This window comes from Sinocyclocheilus rhinocerous, unplaced genomic scaffold, assembly GCF_001515625.1.
Source record: "Sinocyclocheilus rhinocerous isolate Xijiao unplaced genomic scaffold, SAMN03320098_v1.1 scaffold2812, whole genome shotgun sequence".
Classification (NCBI taxonomy): Eukaryota; Metazoa; Chordata; class Actinopteri; order Cypriniformes; family Cyprinidae; genus Sinocyclocheilus; species Sinocyclocheilus rhinocerous.
Genome location: NW_015629503.1, coordinates 85,368 through 104,133, shown reverse-complemented (window position 1 = coordinate 104,133; position 18,766 = coordinate 85,368). Strand labels below are relative to the sequence as shown.

Genomic DNA, 18,766 nt, shown 5'->3' with positions numbered 1-18,766 from the left:
TATATATATTATGAAAATTAAAAACACAGATTTAAATATATTTTTCAGATATAATTTTAATATAATAATATAGTAATATATAAAATAATTAAACATTTACTTACTTGTTATATATTCCATTATTTATATTTATTTAACATTAGAGAAATAAAAAACAGATTTAAATATATAATTTATCTCATATATAATTTTAAGTAAATAATACAAATGTACATAAATTGTGTATAAGTATATATATTGTATGTAAACAGTATATATTTTATTAAGTAAACATTTGAATAATAGCTACTTTTTATCATTACTACTACTGTTCATACATAGAGTTAAGAATTTGAACACATTTCTTATAGTTGTTAAAAGGTTTTTTTTTTTGTAGTGTTTTCAAGCTCAATTTCTCCTACATGTCAAGAGACCCTCAACTAATGGCAGTTTTTATGACATATTTCACCTATGAATACAATTTTTTGGCTCCAGCTGTAACATATGCATTCTTGTTTCAGGTGGTGACCCCAATTCGCGTAGGGCAAACATACGCTTACAGTCCTGCGTCAGATTCATCTCATGACCTTTACGATGTTCCTCCAATTCGTCCACAGGGGGTGAGTGTCACTATCAATAACACATGTACTCATATAGATGTCTGCATACATGTATTTACGTGTTAAACACCCACACAGGTGTACGATATTCCGGCGAGCAAACAAACTGGACAGCACAGCATTCCCAGAGCCCAGGGCCTTTACGACACCCCTCCTTCCCAAGGCCTGCGATCAAAAGGACTGTATGACATACCGCCAGCATCACAAGGGGTACGATAATCCTTCAGTTCTTAAGATTCATTATGATGTCAAGAAAATTAGCACATGCAAATTAGGAGTTGTTTAAAATGTTAGCATGTAACTTGTACCACATCTTTAGTGCTACGCAATCTGGTGGTTGATAAATTCGAGTTTGCGTCAAAATTATTGATGCAACCAGTCGAAAGGTGTCAAAAAAAATTATGAAAATATATTTATATGCTGCACAGTATTTATTTTAGCAGTAGCTATTTTAGTAGCTTTAATTTTATATTTTCTATATAGTATTTTTATTTCTATTTCTGCATATTTATGTCTATTAGTTTATTAATTATTAGTTCAGTTTTAATTATTTTGGTACTGTTAGTAGAGTTTAGTCTGATTTTATTGAAACTAATTTAGTTAAACTAAATAAAAATGAAAAATACTCCCTTTGCAATTTGCTGAAAAAGTATTTATATTTTATTTTGGTAAATGTTTATTTTATTTCAAGTAATACGTTTTTTATTGCTTTCGTTTTAGTTAACTATAATAACCCTGATGCAGCCCTTGTTCTTTGTCTTGTAACCGAACGTTATTATTTCCCAGAAATTTTACAAAGAAATAAATACTCTGATTTTTATTACTTTCCCCTGGTTAGCAAATTAAAGCCTAGCTTGCCAGCAATGTTGGAGTCAAACTCAGAGTAATGCTCTTAACTCTGCAAGGAGGTCAGAACTGAAATAATTGTGCTGAAGCTCCTCTTAAGTTTCACCGCTACTCCTGGCGAAATGTGTCGCAGTGCCTCGAGTTTGTTTGAAATAAACTGGATGTATGTGGAAGCCTATTATTAGAGTCGTATTTAATTAGGGTTTGTAGAAACCCGGACTCACTTTGAAAGATACGCTTGACAGAAATCACTTACAGGCTGCTGTGTTTATTTATTGACCAGTGTCCTGTTGGCACGCTCCATCTACTCCCATTACGCTGTCAGGTCAATGCCAGGTTTTATCCTTTGGCTGGATAGCAGGATTTTCCATGTCCTATTCAGAACTTCCATGAAATGCAGAACTGGACTTATTAGACTGTCAGCGACTCAAACTTGGTGCTTATTAGTGTTGTCAAGATTTCCAATTTTTGAATTTCCAATTTTAATTTTAAAAATATTAATATGCAATACTATTTTCAATACCACAGGGAAAAGTTACACAACATTAAGGGCATAAAATAAACAGTATCTAAGTTAATTTACTACTGACCATAGAAATAATAATGATAATAGCAACGTAATTGTGGCAAAATGCATCAGTTGTGAAACGATTAAATTTTTGCTGTAAAGCAGCATAAAATGCAATATTGTCATTATTCAGCTCAATTTAGTTCACTGTTAATTCAATTTAATTTAACAACAGTACTGATGTTATAAAGTTCATCGATTATGAAACAATTCGATTCAGCTGTAAAGCAGCTCTACAGAAGACAAGTGTGTTGTTCAGTTCAAGTCACTGTTGTTTCAATTCAGTTCAATTCAGTTCAAAGTTAATCAATTATGAAATGACTTCAAAGTTAGCTCTACAGAAGACAGTGTAATTATGCAACATGCCTCATGCAGCTGTAAGGTTTTCTTTCTCTTTTGTTTTTACTCGCGATATTTACAACACGCATTACATTACGTATTTCATGGCACACTCGTTTTATGCGTATTTGGCACCACCTAGTGTTGTGGGTGTATTATTGACATGTCAAAGTCTAGACCCTGAATATAAGACGACCACGTTTTTTCAGATGTATTTCCAAGAAAAAAATATCGTCTTATATTCGGGACAATACGGTATTAGTGAAGTCAAAATCGAAATATTTTCTGAATGTTAATTGTGTTTTAACGTGTTTGGCATAATAAACCTGAGCAATGGCATAGTAAAACTGACCCAAACTGAGCAAGCCAAAGGCAACAGTAGCAAGGAACCAAAAATGTAGCAGTTGTCAGCTGGCATTGGTGTATCAATACTGCAGTAAATGAGTACTTAATCCGAATTCTCGCTCCCACAGGTGTACTCCACACCACCTTGTCAGAATAACATTGCACAAGACGAAGGGAATTACGACTTTCCGCAACCTTCGAAGCACAAGCAAGAAGGTATATATGATGTTCCACCACAGTCGCTCTCCAAAGCTTCCCCATGCTCCAACTACGACTTCCCACCCAGCTCTGATCCGATGTCCCGAAAGGGCATGAACTGCAGCGCCGGCATCTACGACATTCCAGCCAGCCAACTGGCCACAGGGGGATCTCAGGACTTGTATGATATTCCACGTGGAATGTCGCAGAACTGCCACACTTCCACTGAAAGAGACAGAAAAAAGTCAGTTTACGATATTCCACCAGGAGATACTCGGTTGCTCGGTGACGTTACCGAAGGAGTCAACCGCTTGTCGTTTTCCAGCACGGGAAGCACTCGCAGCAGTATGTCAACTTCCTCTTCTTCCGCCGGATCGCCCGCCGAGGGCCGTCTAGCATTGGATCTAGACTCCGCGGTCCAGAGGTTGAGTCGCCTCCAGCAAGGTCTGGAGTCTTCGGTTTGCACGCTGCAAACTCTTGCGGCATCGCCTCATTGGCGAACGTACAGCTTCATGGAGCGTCACGCCAATGAGGTCCGCGTTTCATTGGAGCGGGTCAAGTGTGCGCTCGCAGATTTTCTCATATTTGGCCGTGGAGCGGCTGCGAATGCCACAACGTTGTCCGATCCAGGAATGCACTCCAAGTTGCGACGCCAGTTGCAACGTCTAGAAGATTCCCATCAGATTCTTCAACGAACACATCAAACTTTAGAAAACAATAGCTGGGCATTTAATATCCTGGCAACGGGCGCCAAGCATCAAAACAAGAGTGACGAACTAGAACGTTTTGTAATGGTGTCGCGGACGGTGCCTGACGATGCCAAGCAGCTGGCTTCAACAATAGGGGGCAGCGCGGAGCTGCTTTTCCGAAGAGCACCAATAGAAGGCATCGTTCACCCCTTTACTTGCACCCCAACAGAGGATGACGGTTATGGAGCCCAGACCAAACCTTTCCCTGTATCACATGACAAGGCAAACATGAACAGTGAGAAGTGCGTCAAAAGCTGGATGGAAGATTATGACTACGTCCACCTACAGGTGAGAATCACATCTATCTATCTATCTATCTATCTATCTACCTACCTACCTACCTACCTACCTAACTAAAATGCAGATTGTCTTTGAAAAGAAATTAACAGGGATTTAACAGGGATGTATGCTTATTTTTTGGGAGTTAGCAGGAAATTTCTATGTAGTATACTTGTTCCAGTTTGAAATAGCGCTACTGTGCTGAACATTGTGTAGTACAGCTGTAGTGGGCAATGCTGGTAAAATGACGCTACCCTCTCGTGACGCTATGCTCTGCTCAAATGCTCTGTCAATAATAGCTTTGTAGGACTATAACTTATAATTAAACAAAAAAAAATTTGTTAAATCTGATTCTGTTACATAGAACGGAATAAAAATAATATATTGATATTTAATATTAATATATTTTCCGTCCAATTTTATTGTTTTACTTTCAATAAACGTGGTTATTTTATTGCCTTGTATTTTTCAAATTCAATATCATTAAAATTATTGAGTTAAATTAAAAAGTCTTACAAAATAATTTTATATTACTTTAATAAAATAATAACTTATAATTAAACAAAAAAAAATTTGTTAAATCTGATTCTGTTACATAGAACGGAATAAAAATAATATATTGATATTTAATATTAATATATTTTCCGTCCAATTTTATTGTTTTACTTTCAATAAACGTGGTTATTTTATTGCCTTGTATTTTTCGAATTCAATATCATTAAAATTATTGAGTTAAATTAAAAAGTCTTACAAAATAATTTTATATTACTTAATAAAATAATTTCCGTTTTCGGCCAAGTGCATCCAGAATTTTGGGTTTCGGCCCAGAATTTTTATTTCTGTGCATCCCTAGAAAGAATATAATTTTTTTTTTTTTCATTAACTAAATTTAATTAAATAATATTAATGAAATTTTATTTTAAATGTTATTTTAAATGCATGCAAAACCATTGCATTGCACAACTATTTGATGTTGTATTAGTGACGTTTGCCAAGTCAGTAATCAGTTTTGCTATTGTCCATGTTTTTCTATTTGTGACTGGACTTTTACGATGTTTGCATAGCACACGACACAACAAACAGAACTATCATAGTATTATACTTAAAACTAATTTAAAACTAAAAGCCAGTGAAGGAATCACTACAAACATATGCTTTAAGATGCTTAGGAAATCACCTACAAATAAAGTGAATGTAAAAACTAAACATTTACAGACTTGCATGGTACAAAACAAGGCCTACAGCACAAAACTGTCGAAAAACAGCCCATCCGCTTCAGTCAATCATCTGTTAATCCTGGACGCAGAGATTAGGAATGAGATCCCTTACATTTGAGCATGTCAAAATCGACATGCTGTTGGGATTCAAATCTGAGCATGTACTTCAATCTCAAGCAAAAGGCTAAAAGAGGATAGTTTAGATGCTGCCAGAACAGGGTTTTGAAGAAAATAAAGAGCCGATTGCTTATTCAAATTCAGTTCACAAGACAAATAAAGACAGACTTTCTAATTTGAATTAAAAAGGGATTAGTTTAGTACCACAGTGGCCTTTGGCTGTTCACTGGGGCATTGAGACACTAGTTTCTGCTTTGAAAGAAATTGTTTCAACTTGCTGACTGACCTTTTGTTATTTTTGCAGGGAAAAGATGAATTCGAACGACAACAGAAGGAACTTTTAGAGAAGGAGAACATCACCAAACAAAGCAAAGTCCAACTCGGACAAGAACAGGTAAATGACACGTTCACATAAACGTCATCCGCTTGTGTGTAAGTCATCAATCAACAGGGAAGTAGCTTATGATTCATGCGGAAATGCAGCGTGGCAGATGCTTTATCAACCTCAGAATTAATAAGAATAGAAATGCCAGAAGAATATGACTTAAGTTGTGAACACATTAGGTGAAAGAACAGGGTGGCGAAACCATTTGTTTTCTTCACACATCAGGTGTAAATGGCTCATCACAAGTGAAAGGTTTTTGTTGACCAAGTCTTTTAACAGCTGCATCATGTGAGATCTTAGGGTGTCCATATGTTCACCATATATCAGAGTTTCACTATAACAGCTTCACAGGTGCAGATCTCAACTCTCTCCTAGCACAACCAGCATAGCAGATAGTTCCTGTTGCATGTAAACTTAAGCCTAGAGAGCTGCCCATATGAACTATAAGATCACAGGCAAAGAAATGATTTTAAATATTTTAATTTTAGTTCTCAGATTAGTTCTGAGATGGACACAAACTACATGATATATATAGTTCATTTTATTATTGTAATATAATTCATTTTTACCTTTGCCTTTTTTATCTTTAATTTTTGTGTGGTGTATGTATATATTTACTGGTGAACTTTTATCCCTAAAAAATACTATATTATTATAGGTTTTTAAAAATAAATTAACTATACATATATATTATATTGTTCATTTTTTAATTTTTAATTTAACTGTTTAAAAAGGTGCAAAAAAGTTTGTGGTTTTTTTCATGATAATTATCATTTTAAATAGTTCTAACTCAGAATTGCTTTCTCTCACTTAACAGCTGAACCAGTTCAAACAGCTCGAACAGGAAGTGATCAAACCGGTAGAGAACGACATCACCAAATGGATCTCCCACCAACATTCAACAGGCTCCTCCTCAGACTCCTCCTCTAATTTCTCCATGGGAGGCGGAGCTCCGTTGTGTTTGCGCGATCGCCAACTGTTGACCTTCTATGCAGACCAATGCGAACAGCACTTTGTGACTCTGCTGAATGCGGTAGATGCTTTTTTCGGCTGTGTAAAGGCTGGGCAACCTCCACGAATCTTCGTTGCGCATGGCAAGTTCGTCATTCTCAGTGCCCACAAGCTTGTGTTTATCGGGGACACGCTGTCGAGACAAGCCTCGGCAGCTGAAGTGGCGAATCACATCATGAACTTAAGCAACATGCTGTGCGAGATGCTAAAGACAGTCGTGGGCGCCACCAAAATAGCAGCCCTTCACTATCCCAACACGGCCGCTGTGCAGGAAATGGTAGATCGCGTGACGGACCTCTCGCACTTGGCGCAACAATTTAAAGTGCAGCTCTCACAGATGGCGGGATTGTGATGTCATCAGCATGATGTCACTAACTTCTGAACAAAGACTGTCATTTTAACATATATATTTATACTCGTATAGATGCATCACTGAAAGTTGTCTTTTGTAAATAGTCATGCTTTCTTCCTCTCTGTAAATATTTGGCTCTATATTTTGTGTAGATTTGTTTTATATAATAATGATAATAATATTAACTGTATGAATAGAAATGATTGAGACTTGCGTTTGTAGTGTGACCGTAAACATTGTTGATTGTTTTGTGTATTAGGCACCTTACAAGTTGTCCTTAACTGCTAATTATTGTGTATTGCTGAACAGCAGAACCTACAAAATGGAAATAGTTTGTTTTGTTCATGTGCTGTATTGTGTGACACACACTCTGCCGAGAGAAAACGGTATGAACAAAGTAAAAGATTTTTCTGTCTTTGCTATAGAAATTGTGTTTCACTTGTTTTTGTTTGAACATTTTGGTGAATCTCACAAAAACTGTGCTCCTAGTCATATTTTATTACCCCAAAATCAAAAGGAAATTATATTTTGTTGATGCCTGCTTTAGAATCATTCATATTTTCTGCATTGTGGAAATCTTTTATGACAATTAAACATTTTTCCTCCCGTTATTATTACTTATAATGCAGGAAAAAAAATTAATTACTGTATTGTAAAAAAACAAAAGTACAATATATACAAAAATAAACAATATATAAAATATGTTTACATCATGGCAGTATTTGTTTTATTACTTTTATGCTTATTTAAAAAAAATATGAATTATTTTATTAAAGTAAAAAAAATCAATATTTGTGTTTTATATTAAAATGTCACAATGCAAGAAAAAAATCTAAATGCAGCTAAAAATCAGTTTCGTCATGCAAAAATATATATTAATTTCTTTTTTCCTTCTGCTTTTGTGGTGAAATGTGACCCAAACATGTTTTCGTGAGATTCATTCTGCTATGGCAGCATAGCTAACAAAGTAAACCATGTTAAACGAACATGAAATCTGGCAGAAGCGAGGAAGATGTTTTCCCAAGAGCTTTCCCCCCTCCATTAACATAACTCAATGTCCCACTGATCCATAATTCCCAAAGTATTATCAGATGATCCAATTGGACAGATATAATCTGATAAAAAAAAAGACCTTAGATGGATGTGAGCTTCCCAACCCATCTCTTTGGACCTTGATGACTAATACTTACCATTCCAGGCTGTAATGAAAAGAGCATGTATCATGGCTCATGTGGGTTAGCGGCGAGGATGAGAGGCCATGCTAAGGGGATTGAACAGTAAGTCGAGCACAGTCTGAACACTGAGTGCCACACCATATTATCATTAACATTAACCTGCTGGAACATTCTGAGATGTGCATTCGGAACACCACATGTCTGCCCAATCTAATTTGGTAGGATTTTTATTATGCCATCTCATCTAAAAGGCCTTAAAAATAAGGATAATTTGTTGCTTTTTTCATCTAACAGTGTTTTTAACAGATGCACATGATGATTTAACATGTGGCCTGTGGTGAGATGAAGGACATTAGCTCATGCAGCAGGTGCTCTGCGGTTCTGTGCAGCTGTGCACCAGTTTCAGCAACCATTACCAGTGGCTAATGGGCAATTTTTTTGATGGATCATTCTCTGCACACTGCGGTTACATATTGCAGCATTATATTGTATTTTTTACACGTGTGCGTTGTGTACAACAGACTATGGTTTGCATCTGCTGCATGTTGTTGATAACCACCAACAACAATCTCAATGTGTCCCATAATTCATTCAACTGTAGGTTTCTATTAAATTAAATGATTTTACAAATGAACAAATTACTTGTTTGTAAATTTTAAGAAATGCTTTTACCATTAAACAAACTGCTCTAATTGTTTGGATGTGAAAACAAATGGGAAACTGATTTACAATAATATACTTTCAATGGAAGCCTAGTAGTCTAATGCGCAGCACCACGAATAAACGTTTAAAAAAAACTCCTGATTTCAAAAATTTAGTCACCTTCAGGTCAACCAAAATTTTGATGAGTTTGTTTCTTCATCAGAACAGATTTGGAGAATTATAGCATTACATCACTTGCTCACCAATGGATCCTCTGCAGTGAATGGGTGCCGTCAGAATGAGAGTCCAAACAGCTGATGAAAACATCACAATAATCCACATTTCACATAATCCACAAAAAGTTATTAAACCTTAATTTGTTTCTTACAAACATGCAGCTTTTCACTTCACAAGACATTAACTGCTGGACTGGAGTCATGTGGATTACTTGTGGATTATTATGATGTTTTTATCAGCTGTTTGGACTCTCATTCTGACGGCACCCATTCACTGCAGAGGATCCTTTGGTGAGCAAGTGATGTAATGCTACATTTCTCCAAATGTCTATTTCTTTAAATCCATCTACATCTTGGAGGGCCTAAGAGTGGGTACATTTTCAGCAAATTTTCATTTGGATGAAGTATTCCTTTAAGTTCCATTGCTGCCTTAAATTATCCTATTTTTTGAAACTATAGTTGTTTTGAAAATATAATCCTAACACGTAAACAAACGTGTTTTGGAAAAAGCATCTGCCAAATGCATACAAATGAAAGTAAATGTCTGCGCAAATTCACATTCAATTGATAAATTCATGACCAGCTACAAACGCAAAACCGATTACTTTTACATGGTACACCTTGAAGAAGGATTGAAGCGATGCAACACAAACTCCACTCAAAGGAATTACACATAGACAGTTCATCTGCCCCAAAAAAACTATTTTCAGTCCCAAAAGACATTTCATACAGCTTTACAGATTTAACAACACATATTTGTATCGTACAATTCATGTTCAAGGGAATAAACACGGGTTAAAGCTCCATATTTTTCTATTTAATCCCTTAGGAACATCATTTAATCTGCATTCAGAACTAAAAGACACTGAGATGAATGGCACATTTTCAAAAAAAGCTTCAAACACCACATAAATCATCTTGAAACTAAATTGCACATGCCACTGCTCATTCATTTGTGTTTCTACAACATTCTCCCTCTTTTAATGAATGCTAACAATATTGCTGGGAACGAAGCAATGCCAACTTGCAAATCTCCATAAAAGCATCAGCATCCACTGACTGGCACTTACACGTAATTAACGATTTAAACATTTTCCGCATTCAGGACTAAGTTCTCCTCGGGGAGACAAAGAGAAAGCCTTTAGAAAGAAACTTTCATTAAACATGGTGAGAGAGCGGTAAATTCTTACCATCGCCCTCTCCAGACCCTTTCCTAGTGATTTATCTCACTCTAATAATGGCATCGGGGGGCGTTCTGCGGTCTTGGATGTGTCTCAAGTTGGATCTGCACTGAATTGAAGAGCCTGAGGAGGGAGGGTTGAGTTAGCCAATCACTGCCTCACAACTCACACTAAATAAGTCAACCAACCAGATTCACTTCTTCATGTGAACTAAATGGAAAAAACACATTTCATTTTAGTATTCAGGAAGCCCAAAAAGCACAATTAAAGTACAATAATCGTTTGCAACTTGCATAATCCAAAATGTGAGAACAGTAAAACAAAATAGTACATTTTGAATTCATATTGACTTTAAAAGCCTCCTGCTGTGTTGTGGGTCCATTTTAATCAATTTCTTCTTGAATATTTCTCATTTAGGGTCATGAATGTGCATGCAAAGTTGACGCATAGATGTGTTTTTTAAAAGCTGTACAAACTTTGTTACAACTTTTGTGTTGGGGTCAAATTGTCCCCCATTGGTTTTCATGCGATTTGCCAAAAATCAACACTTTGAAAAACTAAAAAGTCAACAACAACAACAACAAAAAATACACTTATTGTGGCTTGTCAAACACTAACATATGAAATACATGAGAAATGTAATACTCAAAAAGTTTTCCCAACATTGAGACTTGTCATCTGAATCACTCAGGGTGAAAAAAAAAATCACTTTTTCTTTATCTAATTGAGTTTCAGTCACAAAATCAGTTGTTTATGGTTGTTTTTTACTTCAATTACTAGACTGCTGCAGTACTGAATAGAAAAAGAATTGTGATAAACCCATTTTACTCTCACAAGGGTTGAAGAACCAGACATAATAAAAAGGCAAAGGAAGTACAAACAGCAATAAATACTACTTATATTAAAGGTCCCCTGAAATGCTTAGAAACACGCAGCATTACTCTATGTGTTGACGTCATTTTAACTGAAACAGAAAGACAGGGCGGGACATATCAAGCAGCCCCGCCCCCTTTTAAAATAGCTAATAGCGTTCGTTTCGTTGTTTACATGACATTTTTTTTTTTTTGCCTGTACAGCTAATTTTGAACGTAGAAATCTGTGGGTCAAATGAACCCCTAATACAGTAGACAAGCTACAATAGAGGTTTTCTGTTTATAAAAAATGAATCTTTAGGGGTTATTTTTCAAAGTGTATTTATTTATTTATTTGACAAATAAAATGGAAACCAATGTGGGACAATTAATGCCTAACACAAAAGTTGTACCTAGTTTTTGAACGCAACAGGAGGTAATAATAGATTTAACTATGTTAATACAAAACGTACACAAATAGGGTTCTGCAGTATCAAGATGCAAACATGCAAGTACGCGTACTTTACCATGATCAGTATGTGCATCATTTTAGTGTAATAGAAGTAGATGAAAATGTGCTCTGTTCAGCATTAAACCATTTCCAAATGCTTCCAAAAAACCTTTAATGACCCCTGATGTTGACAAGCAACAGCGGAAACATTGCGGAGCATGTTGTGAGCATGTTTGCTGCATCACAAACAATGACACCACAGGTTTGCAGCCCTGATGTTTGCAGCCCTGATGCAGAAAAGCAAGAGTAAGGTGGAGGGGGGGGGGAAGAACTGGAAGGTCTGACCTGTGAATACAGTGGCGACCAGAGCAGCTCTGGCGATGTCATTTCCGTGGCTTACCACAACCATTTCCTGTGAAGTATTCGAAGGCCTCAAAATTACAGCTTCTGTGCATGGCAAAGCCTCTCTTACCTCTTTCATTTTGTAAATGCTGCATATATTTCAATAGGTTTTAAAATGTTGTGGACAAAGAGAAGGGTAGGCACCTCTCTTAAAAATTATATAAGCTACTGACGGTTTATGCATAAGTGCTTGAAATCTTGCATTTCTGGTCAAACACTGATGGCCAGGTTTTTCTGAGCTCTTTCATTGAATTTAACCAGCGTATATTTTATATTTTACTATGTTTTAAAATAATATGGATAGAGAGAGGGCCATGAACTCTTTTTAAAATTACAGAACGGTCTTTTGCTGTTTAAAGCAGCTGCAGGCACTTACATGTCCACTACATGCATCTCCACCAGGTGGCGCTCGGGAGAACAGTTTTTTTTTTTTTTGTCTTAAGGTATTTGGGCACCACAAGTGTAATTATTTAAACCCATTAATTACTAATTAAAATAATTGGTAACTGGCATTAAAAATATTAACCGTCCAGCAATCTCTATAAATGTTTAGGCCTAAATAAAATAACCAGTAGAGGCCTACAATAATCACAAACTACTCTGATCGGACCATTATATCAGCTCTGAGAAAAATCTGGCCCGTCAGTAACTTTGTGGATAATTTATACTCGAGTAATGACAGTAATAAAAGTTAATAACAATACATAATGTTAACTTTAAAATAAGGTTAAAACAGGAAAATAATTATTTAGTATCAACGTACTTGACCAATCAGGGGCAGCTCCCGGTCCTCTGAGCGAAAGCAGATGCAAGTGCACAAAAGGTGCTTTTGAATTTGTTAACGCTGGTTAATGTGACAAAATGTTGTTATTAACTAAATTATTTTATTACCGTTATTAAATGACATTCAGAAGTAGGTCATATTACTATTGTAATTAATAGGGATTTATTACTGCAAACGTACATTTTATGTTAACATGTTAATAAATATAAAATATAGCCAATCAATTCAAAGTTCTAATGTAGAAGCTTATTTATTTATTTATATTCGCATTTACTGCCACTTGGTGGACATTTTCAGTAGTGCAGCAACTCAGCTAAACTTTTCACGTTTATATTTACTGAAGCAATTATAATTAATAAAGTTTAATTCTGCAAACTTATTTTGAAATAACATATATGCAGTACTTAATATATGGTCATTTGTTTATTTTTTCTCTAAACGTATTAGTAAAGCTAATCAATTTAAAGTTCTAATTTAGAAGCATATTTATTTATTTTTTATTTGATTTAGGAGTGTTTGAAAAAGTTCACACCTTCGCGCCCTGCTGTATTTCTTTATTGTTTTCTTATTATTATTTGTATTATTATTAGAAGTGCAGCAAAATTTGCCGACACAGAAAAAGTGACCAGAGTGCTTTTCCATTTAATAATAATACTAATAATAACAATAATACGCGTGACGTAAAATTATTACCATTATTAAGAAGTAGGCCGCATTAATACTAATAGGGTTTAAATACAGCAAACTTACTTATATGTTAATATATGCAGTAGTCAATATATAGTCATTCTATTTCATAATTATTACTGCCATCTTGTGGATATTTTTTAGTAGTGCTGCAAAATCACTACTGCAGTACCTGGCCACCAAACTGATTATAAAATACTAAACCAGGTGTTTTATGAGTAAGTACTTATTACTGAAGTACAAAACAAAACCTTCAAAAGAACCGTCATTTAAATTACAGTAGTAAGCCACTCGAGACTGTCAGAATTATTTGTTTTAAAAGTATAATTAAAACTTGCATTAAAGTAAGAGTTCACATAAACAACTTAACTGTTTTATGAAATATATTTATTGAAGGGAAAACATCTACTGTCATAAAAGGGACCACAAAAAAGAACATGTAACAAAACATGTGACCGTCTACATTGGTGATAATGGCGTTTCTTCAGAAGTTGACCTGTGGACAGTTTCACACACAGACAGGGTCGGGCTGACCTGAGGTCAGTGCAGCATTTCTAGCTCTAATGGGAACAGCAGGCGTATCCGAGATCTATCCGCTCAAACAGGACGACTTCAACCCAAGCCAGAGGCACAAGGATGTAGAGCGGAGGCGACCATCATAAAACACTGTGCTGTGTTGGTAGCGAAGGAAATTTTACATCTTAATGTGCAGATTCTTGACATTGTTAGGGTGTGCAGTCCTGTCAAATGTTTGTTTAATAAAGAAGCTTTCATTGCACTTGTTGGACAAATGTGTATGGAAGCATATTTCAGTCACAGAATTAAAAAAAAAAATAGGAAAATTAAATGAAAAGGTAATTGTGACATTTTCTCTCACAATTATTTTTTTATCAGAAAATAAACAAACTATTGTTAAAAAATTAACAATTCTAAAAAAAAGAAAGAAAGAAAAAAGAAAAGTTAGAATTGCAAAATATAAACTCAATTCTGAGAGAGAAAAAAAATCACAGAACTATGATACATAAACTTGCAATTCTGAGGTTTTTTTTTTTCTCCTCAAAATTGTGAATTTACAATTGTTTTTTGTTTCCGCCACAGAATCAAAAAGGTCATTGCAATTTTGAGATACAACTGTAGAATTTTGAGATATAAACTCGAAGGGAAAACATTTACTGTCATAAAAGGGACCAAAAAAAGAAAGAAAAAAAACATGTGACCGTCTACACTGGTGATAACGGCATTTCTTCGGAAGCTGACCTGTGGACAGTTTCACACACAGACAGGGTCGGGCTGACCTGAGGTCAGTGCAGCATTTCTAGCTCTAATGGGAACAGCAGGCGTATCCGAGATCTATCCGCTCAAACAGGACGACTTCAACCCAAGCCAGAGGCACAAGGATGCACAGCGGAGGCGACCATCATAAAACACTGTGCTGTGTTGGTAGCGAAGGAAATTTTACATCTTAATGTGCAGATTCTTGACATTGTTAGGGTGTGCAGTCCTGTCAAATGTTTGTTTAATAAAGAAGCTTTCATTGCACTTGTTGGACAAATGTGTATGGAAGCATATTTCAGTCACAGAATTAAAAAAAAAAATAGGAAAATTAAATGAAAAGGTAATTGTGACATTTTCTCTCACAATTATTTTTTTATCAGAAAATAAACAAACTATTGTTAAAAAATTAACAATTCTAAAAAAAAGAAAGAAAGAAAAAAGAAAAGTTAGAATTGCAAAATATAAACTCAATTCTGAGAGAAAAAAAAATCACAGAACTATGATACATAAACTTGCAATTCTGAGTTTTTTTTTTTCTCCTCAAAATTGTGAATTTACAATTGTTTTTTGTTTCCGCCACAGAATCAAAAAGGTCATTGCAATTTTGAGATACAACTGTAGAATTTTGAGATATAAACTCACAATTCAGACAATTCAGAATTATGAGAAAAAAAGTCTAAATTGTGAGATATAAACTCAGAATTGCGAGATAAACTCAAAATTCTAAGAAGAAAAGTCAGAATTGTGAGGGGGAAAAAATTGAATTGTGAGATATAAACTCAGAATTACAAGGAAAGAAGTCATAATTGTGAGAAAACCTTTAAAAATTACCTTTTTCAACTCAGGAACAAAACTCGGAATCATGAGACAAAGAGTTATAAAGACATACTTTTTTTTTTATTATTGTGTTTCCACCATGCAAACAAAATAAAATAGGTAATTATGACTTTTTATCTCACAATTCTGATGGAAAAAAAGAATTGCAAGATGTAAACTCAGAATTCAGAGAAAAAAAAGTCAGAATTTTGAGATGTAAACTCAACTCAGTTTTTTCCCCATCAGAATTGTGAGATAAAAAGTCATAATTACCTTTTTTTTTTATTCCGTGGCAGAAACAGGCTTTTATAAATGTCAGAGCCAGTGTGCTGTCAGTGTGAATAGTAGTGCTGTTAGCTCACAGAAACACTGGAAGTTTGGTCGTCAGCCTGTTTTTTGTGAGCTTGAGTCATTAATAGATTGGTTAAACAATAACAAATACACATATATACGCCCCGGAGCCGAGGGTAGCAGCGTGTTAGTCGGGACATGAACGTGTGGCTGAGCTGGTTCATACAAAAAACCGTGAACAAGTGTAGCCATGATGACTGAGCAGATGTGAAGGAGAGCACAGGGACTGATGAAATAACCTAAAATAGCATAACGGTTATGACGCTGAGCTGGAGGAGATCTGGTGCAGGGCTCTATGTAGTGCTGTCAGGAGGGACGATCCTTTGGCGAGCGGTTTTGGGTCGGTGGTGGGGTGTCGGGGGCGAGCTGCGTTCACCCTCGGACTCGGAGGGCTCTGTTTCAGCCTGCGGAGAACCGGTGTCTCCCACCAACTCCCGCAGGAACTTAAACTTAGACAGGAAGAGCTGCCACACCACGTACCACCCTACAAACAGGACACACAGACACTTTCAGTGGAATACACCATGTCTGGCTGTCAGGATTGCACTGGAACTAGGAGGGAGATGATATGGCTTTGCATTTGCATCTTAAATTTGACTCTGGTTCACTTGCATTAACTTTATGATAAAGTATGGATTGAGCTGGTATTTGCAAAATGATCTGTGAACTAATGCACTTCAGATGCCTGACAAACTTGATTTACATTTCATTTTGCTGAGAAATGTTCGGCCACTTGTGTTAATGAAACCAAGCTTAATGTTACAAGCATTAAGATTTTGCTTTGTGACCCAATTGTTATATTATGTAATGTCAACATTTCTCATACAAAATAATATAAAATAATTTGATTGATATTGAAGTAAAATGTGAACTTTGTAACATAAATCTAATGGTAATCATAATAAGAATCAAATGTAAATCATCTGAATGCATTATGGTAATGAGAATTTGGTGGGAAAATGTCAGAATTTTCTCAACATTAATTGTATTTATGCAAAATACAATTTATTATTTTTTTCACTTTCATTATTGGGTAAAATATGAAAAGTAAAGCAATAATTCAAATGAGAATAAAAATAGAATCAAATATAAAACATATGGAACATTATGGTAATACGACTTTACTCGGAAAATATAAATAATAATAATAATAAAGCCAATGCAAAATATCTCAACAAAATTTAAAATCACAAAAAAACAAATTACTGGTAAATATCTGGATGCATTATGGTAATGAGAATTTAGTGAGAAAATGTCATGAAATTTTAATGATTTAAAAGTTTTAATTATGCAAAAGAAAATGATCAAATTGTCTTTTGATTTTGGGATACAATATGAAATCATTAAAATAAGAATTTAATGAGAGCCATAATACGAATTGAACGTAAAACATAATAGGAAAAATAATAAAAATAAATAAATAATAAAAACTATCCTAAAAATCTTATGACCTTAATTTAGGCAATTATTTTTATCTTTATTTTGGGATAAAATACAAATCTAATAAGAATCATAATAAGAGTCATATGTAAAACAGCTGGATACTTTACAAAAAGATTCCATTTGTAAACATTAGTTAACATGAACTAACGAGGAGCAATACTTCTACAGCATTTATTAGTATTGGTTAATGTTAATTTAAACATTTACAAATGCATTTTTTTTAAATTGAAAGTTGCATTTTTTACCATTAGTTATGCGCTATGATGAAAAAGCAATCAACAATTGTATTTTTATAAACTAACATTAAGCTGGAAAATTGCTCATTGTTCTTTCATGTTACCTAATGCATTCATGTTGATGGTAAAATATGACCTAGGCTCATTCTTGGTAGAATTTTAAATTTTAATTTCAACATATCCTGACATTTTAGTTAATACAGAAAAAGCTTCTTCCTCATATTGTAACACATAAGTGTTGGCATGTTTAGTGCAGTGACCTACACAAATCTGAACCAGGCCTGCGTCTGACATGAGGACACAACTTCTCAAATGACATGCTGGACATTGCACACTTATGTAACAGCTGACAGGTTTCTACAGTACAGAAAACCATTTTACTGCTCCTGTGCCCTTAACAGATGTGGGTCAGTCAGAGAGACCTTGACTAAAGTCAACACTCAAATCACAGTGAACTCTGGAAATGAGACGTCTGTGTTGCTGACAGTCAGCAAACCTGCTCTATTTTTGCAGTGCGTGACTGAACCGACCATATTCTCACACATGAGCCCAGAATTCAAGGCTAGAGAGAGAATCCTGTAACTGAAGGTGTGACTTTTTCCTCAGAAATGTGACAAGGTTCATGACCATCAGATCACGGAGAAAGCAACCGCTGCGGTAGACTTCACAGAATCATGCGAGTCCTTGAATTTCTAGTTTAAGATAAGCTACAGTGACCCCAAAAGTATTCAAGTCACAGTTAAAAATGTCACTGCATTAGATGAAGGATTGCAGGATCTTTTCTCAGGGTGTTCGGCAGCTACTTACCGAAGAGCATGAAGAGGAGGACACATATCAGCGTGGCCACGATCACCAACACGGTCAAACCAACACTCTGCCACATTCTCCTCTTCTTTCTGGTAAACAAAGAAAACACACCTTTGATTATATGCCTTTTCAGAATCAGCAAGTTGTGTACTATTGACCATAAAATTCAAGGCATTAATGTTTGCCTACAAAACCACCACTGGCTCTGCACCCATTTATCTAAATTCATTACTTCAGAGTTATGTGCCCTCTAGAAGCTTGTGTTCTGCAAGTGAACGGCGCTTTATAGTTCATCCCAAAGAGGCACAAAATCACTTTCACAGACTTTTTCATTAACTGTTCCCTCCTGGTGGAATGACCCGCCCAACTCAATCCGAGCAGCTGAGTCCTTAGCCATCTTCAAGAAACGACTAAAAACACATCT

At 35.4% G+C, this 18,766-nt stretch overlaps 2 protein-coding genes across 3 annotated transcripts in view; one reads left to right on the top strand and one right to left on the bottom strand.

Annotated features, from left to right (window-relative positions):
- The window catches only part of nedd9 (neural precursor cell expressed, developmentally down-regulated 9), a 31,396-nt gene extending 23,882 nt beyond the window's left edge, over positions 1-7,514 (top strand). Inside the window, exons 3-7 of the mRNA XM_016550875.1 lie at positions 501-599; positions 678-809; positions 2,826-3,932; positions 5,562-5,651; positions 6,460-7,514. Coding sequence (XP_016406361.1) covers positions 501-599; positions 678-809; positions 2,826-3,932; positions 5,562-5,651; positions 6,460-7,005 — 1,974 coding nt within the window. The 3' untranslated portion in view covers positions 7,006-7,514. The remainder of the gene's footprint in view (positions 1-500; positions 600-677; positions 810-2,825; positions 3,933-5,561; positions 5,652-6,459) is intronic.
- An 8,258-nt stretch (positions 7,515-15,772) lies between these two features.
- Positions 15,773-18,766, bottom strand: part of LOC107738949 (small integral membrane protein 13-like) — a 4,843-nt gene continuing 1,849 nt past the window's right edge. The window contains exons 2-3 of one of the 2 annotated variants that reach the window (XM_016550874.1): positions 18,343-18,439; positions 15,773-16,340 (exon numbers count right to left, since the gene is read on the bottom strand). In XM_016550874.1, coding sequence (XP_016406360.1) covers positions 16,150-16,340; positions 18,343-18,418 — 267 coding nt within the window. In that variant the 5' untranslated portion in view covers positions 18,419-18,439 and the 3' untranslated portion in view covers positions 15,773-16,149. The remainder of the gene's footprint in view (positions 16,341-18,342; positions 18,440-18,766) is intronic. The other variant, XM_016550873.1, reaches the window with a different exon arrangement.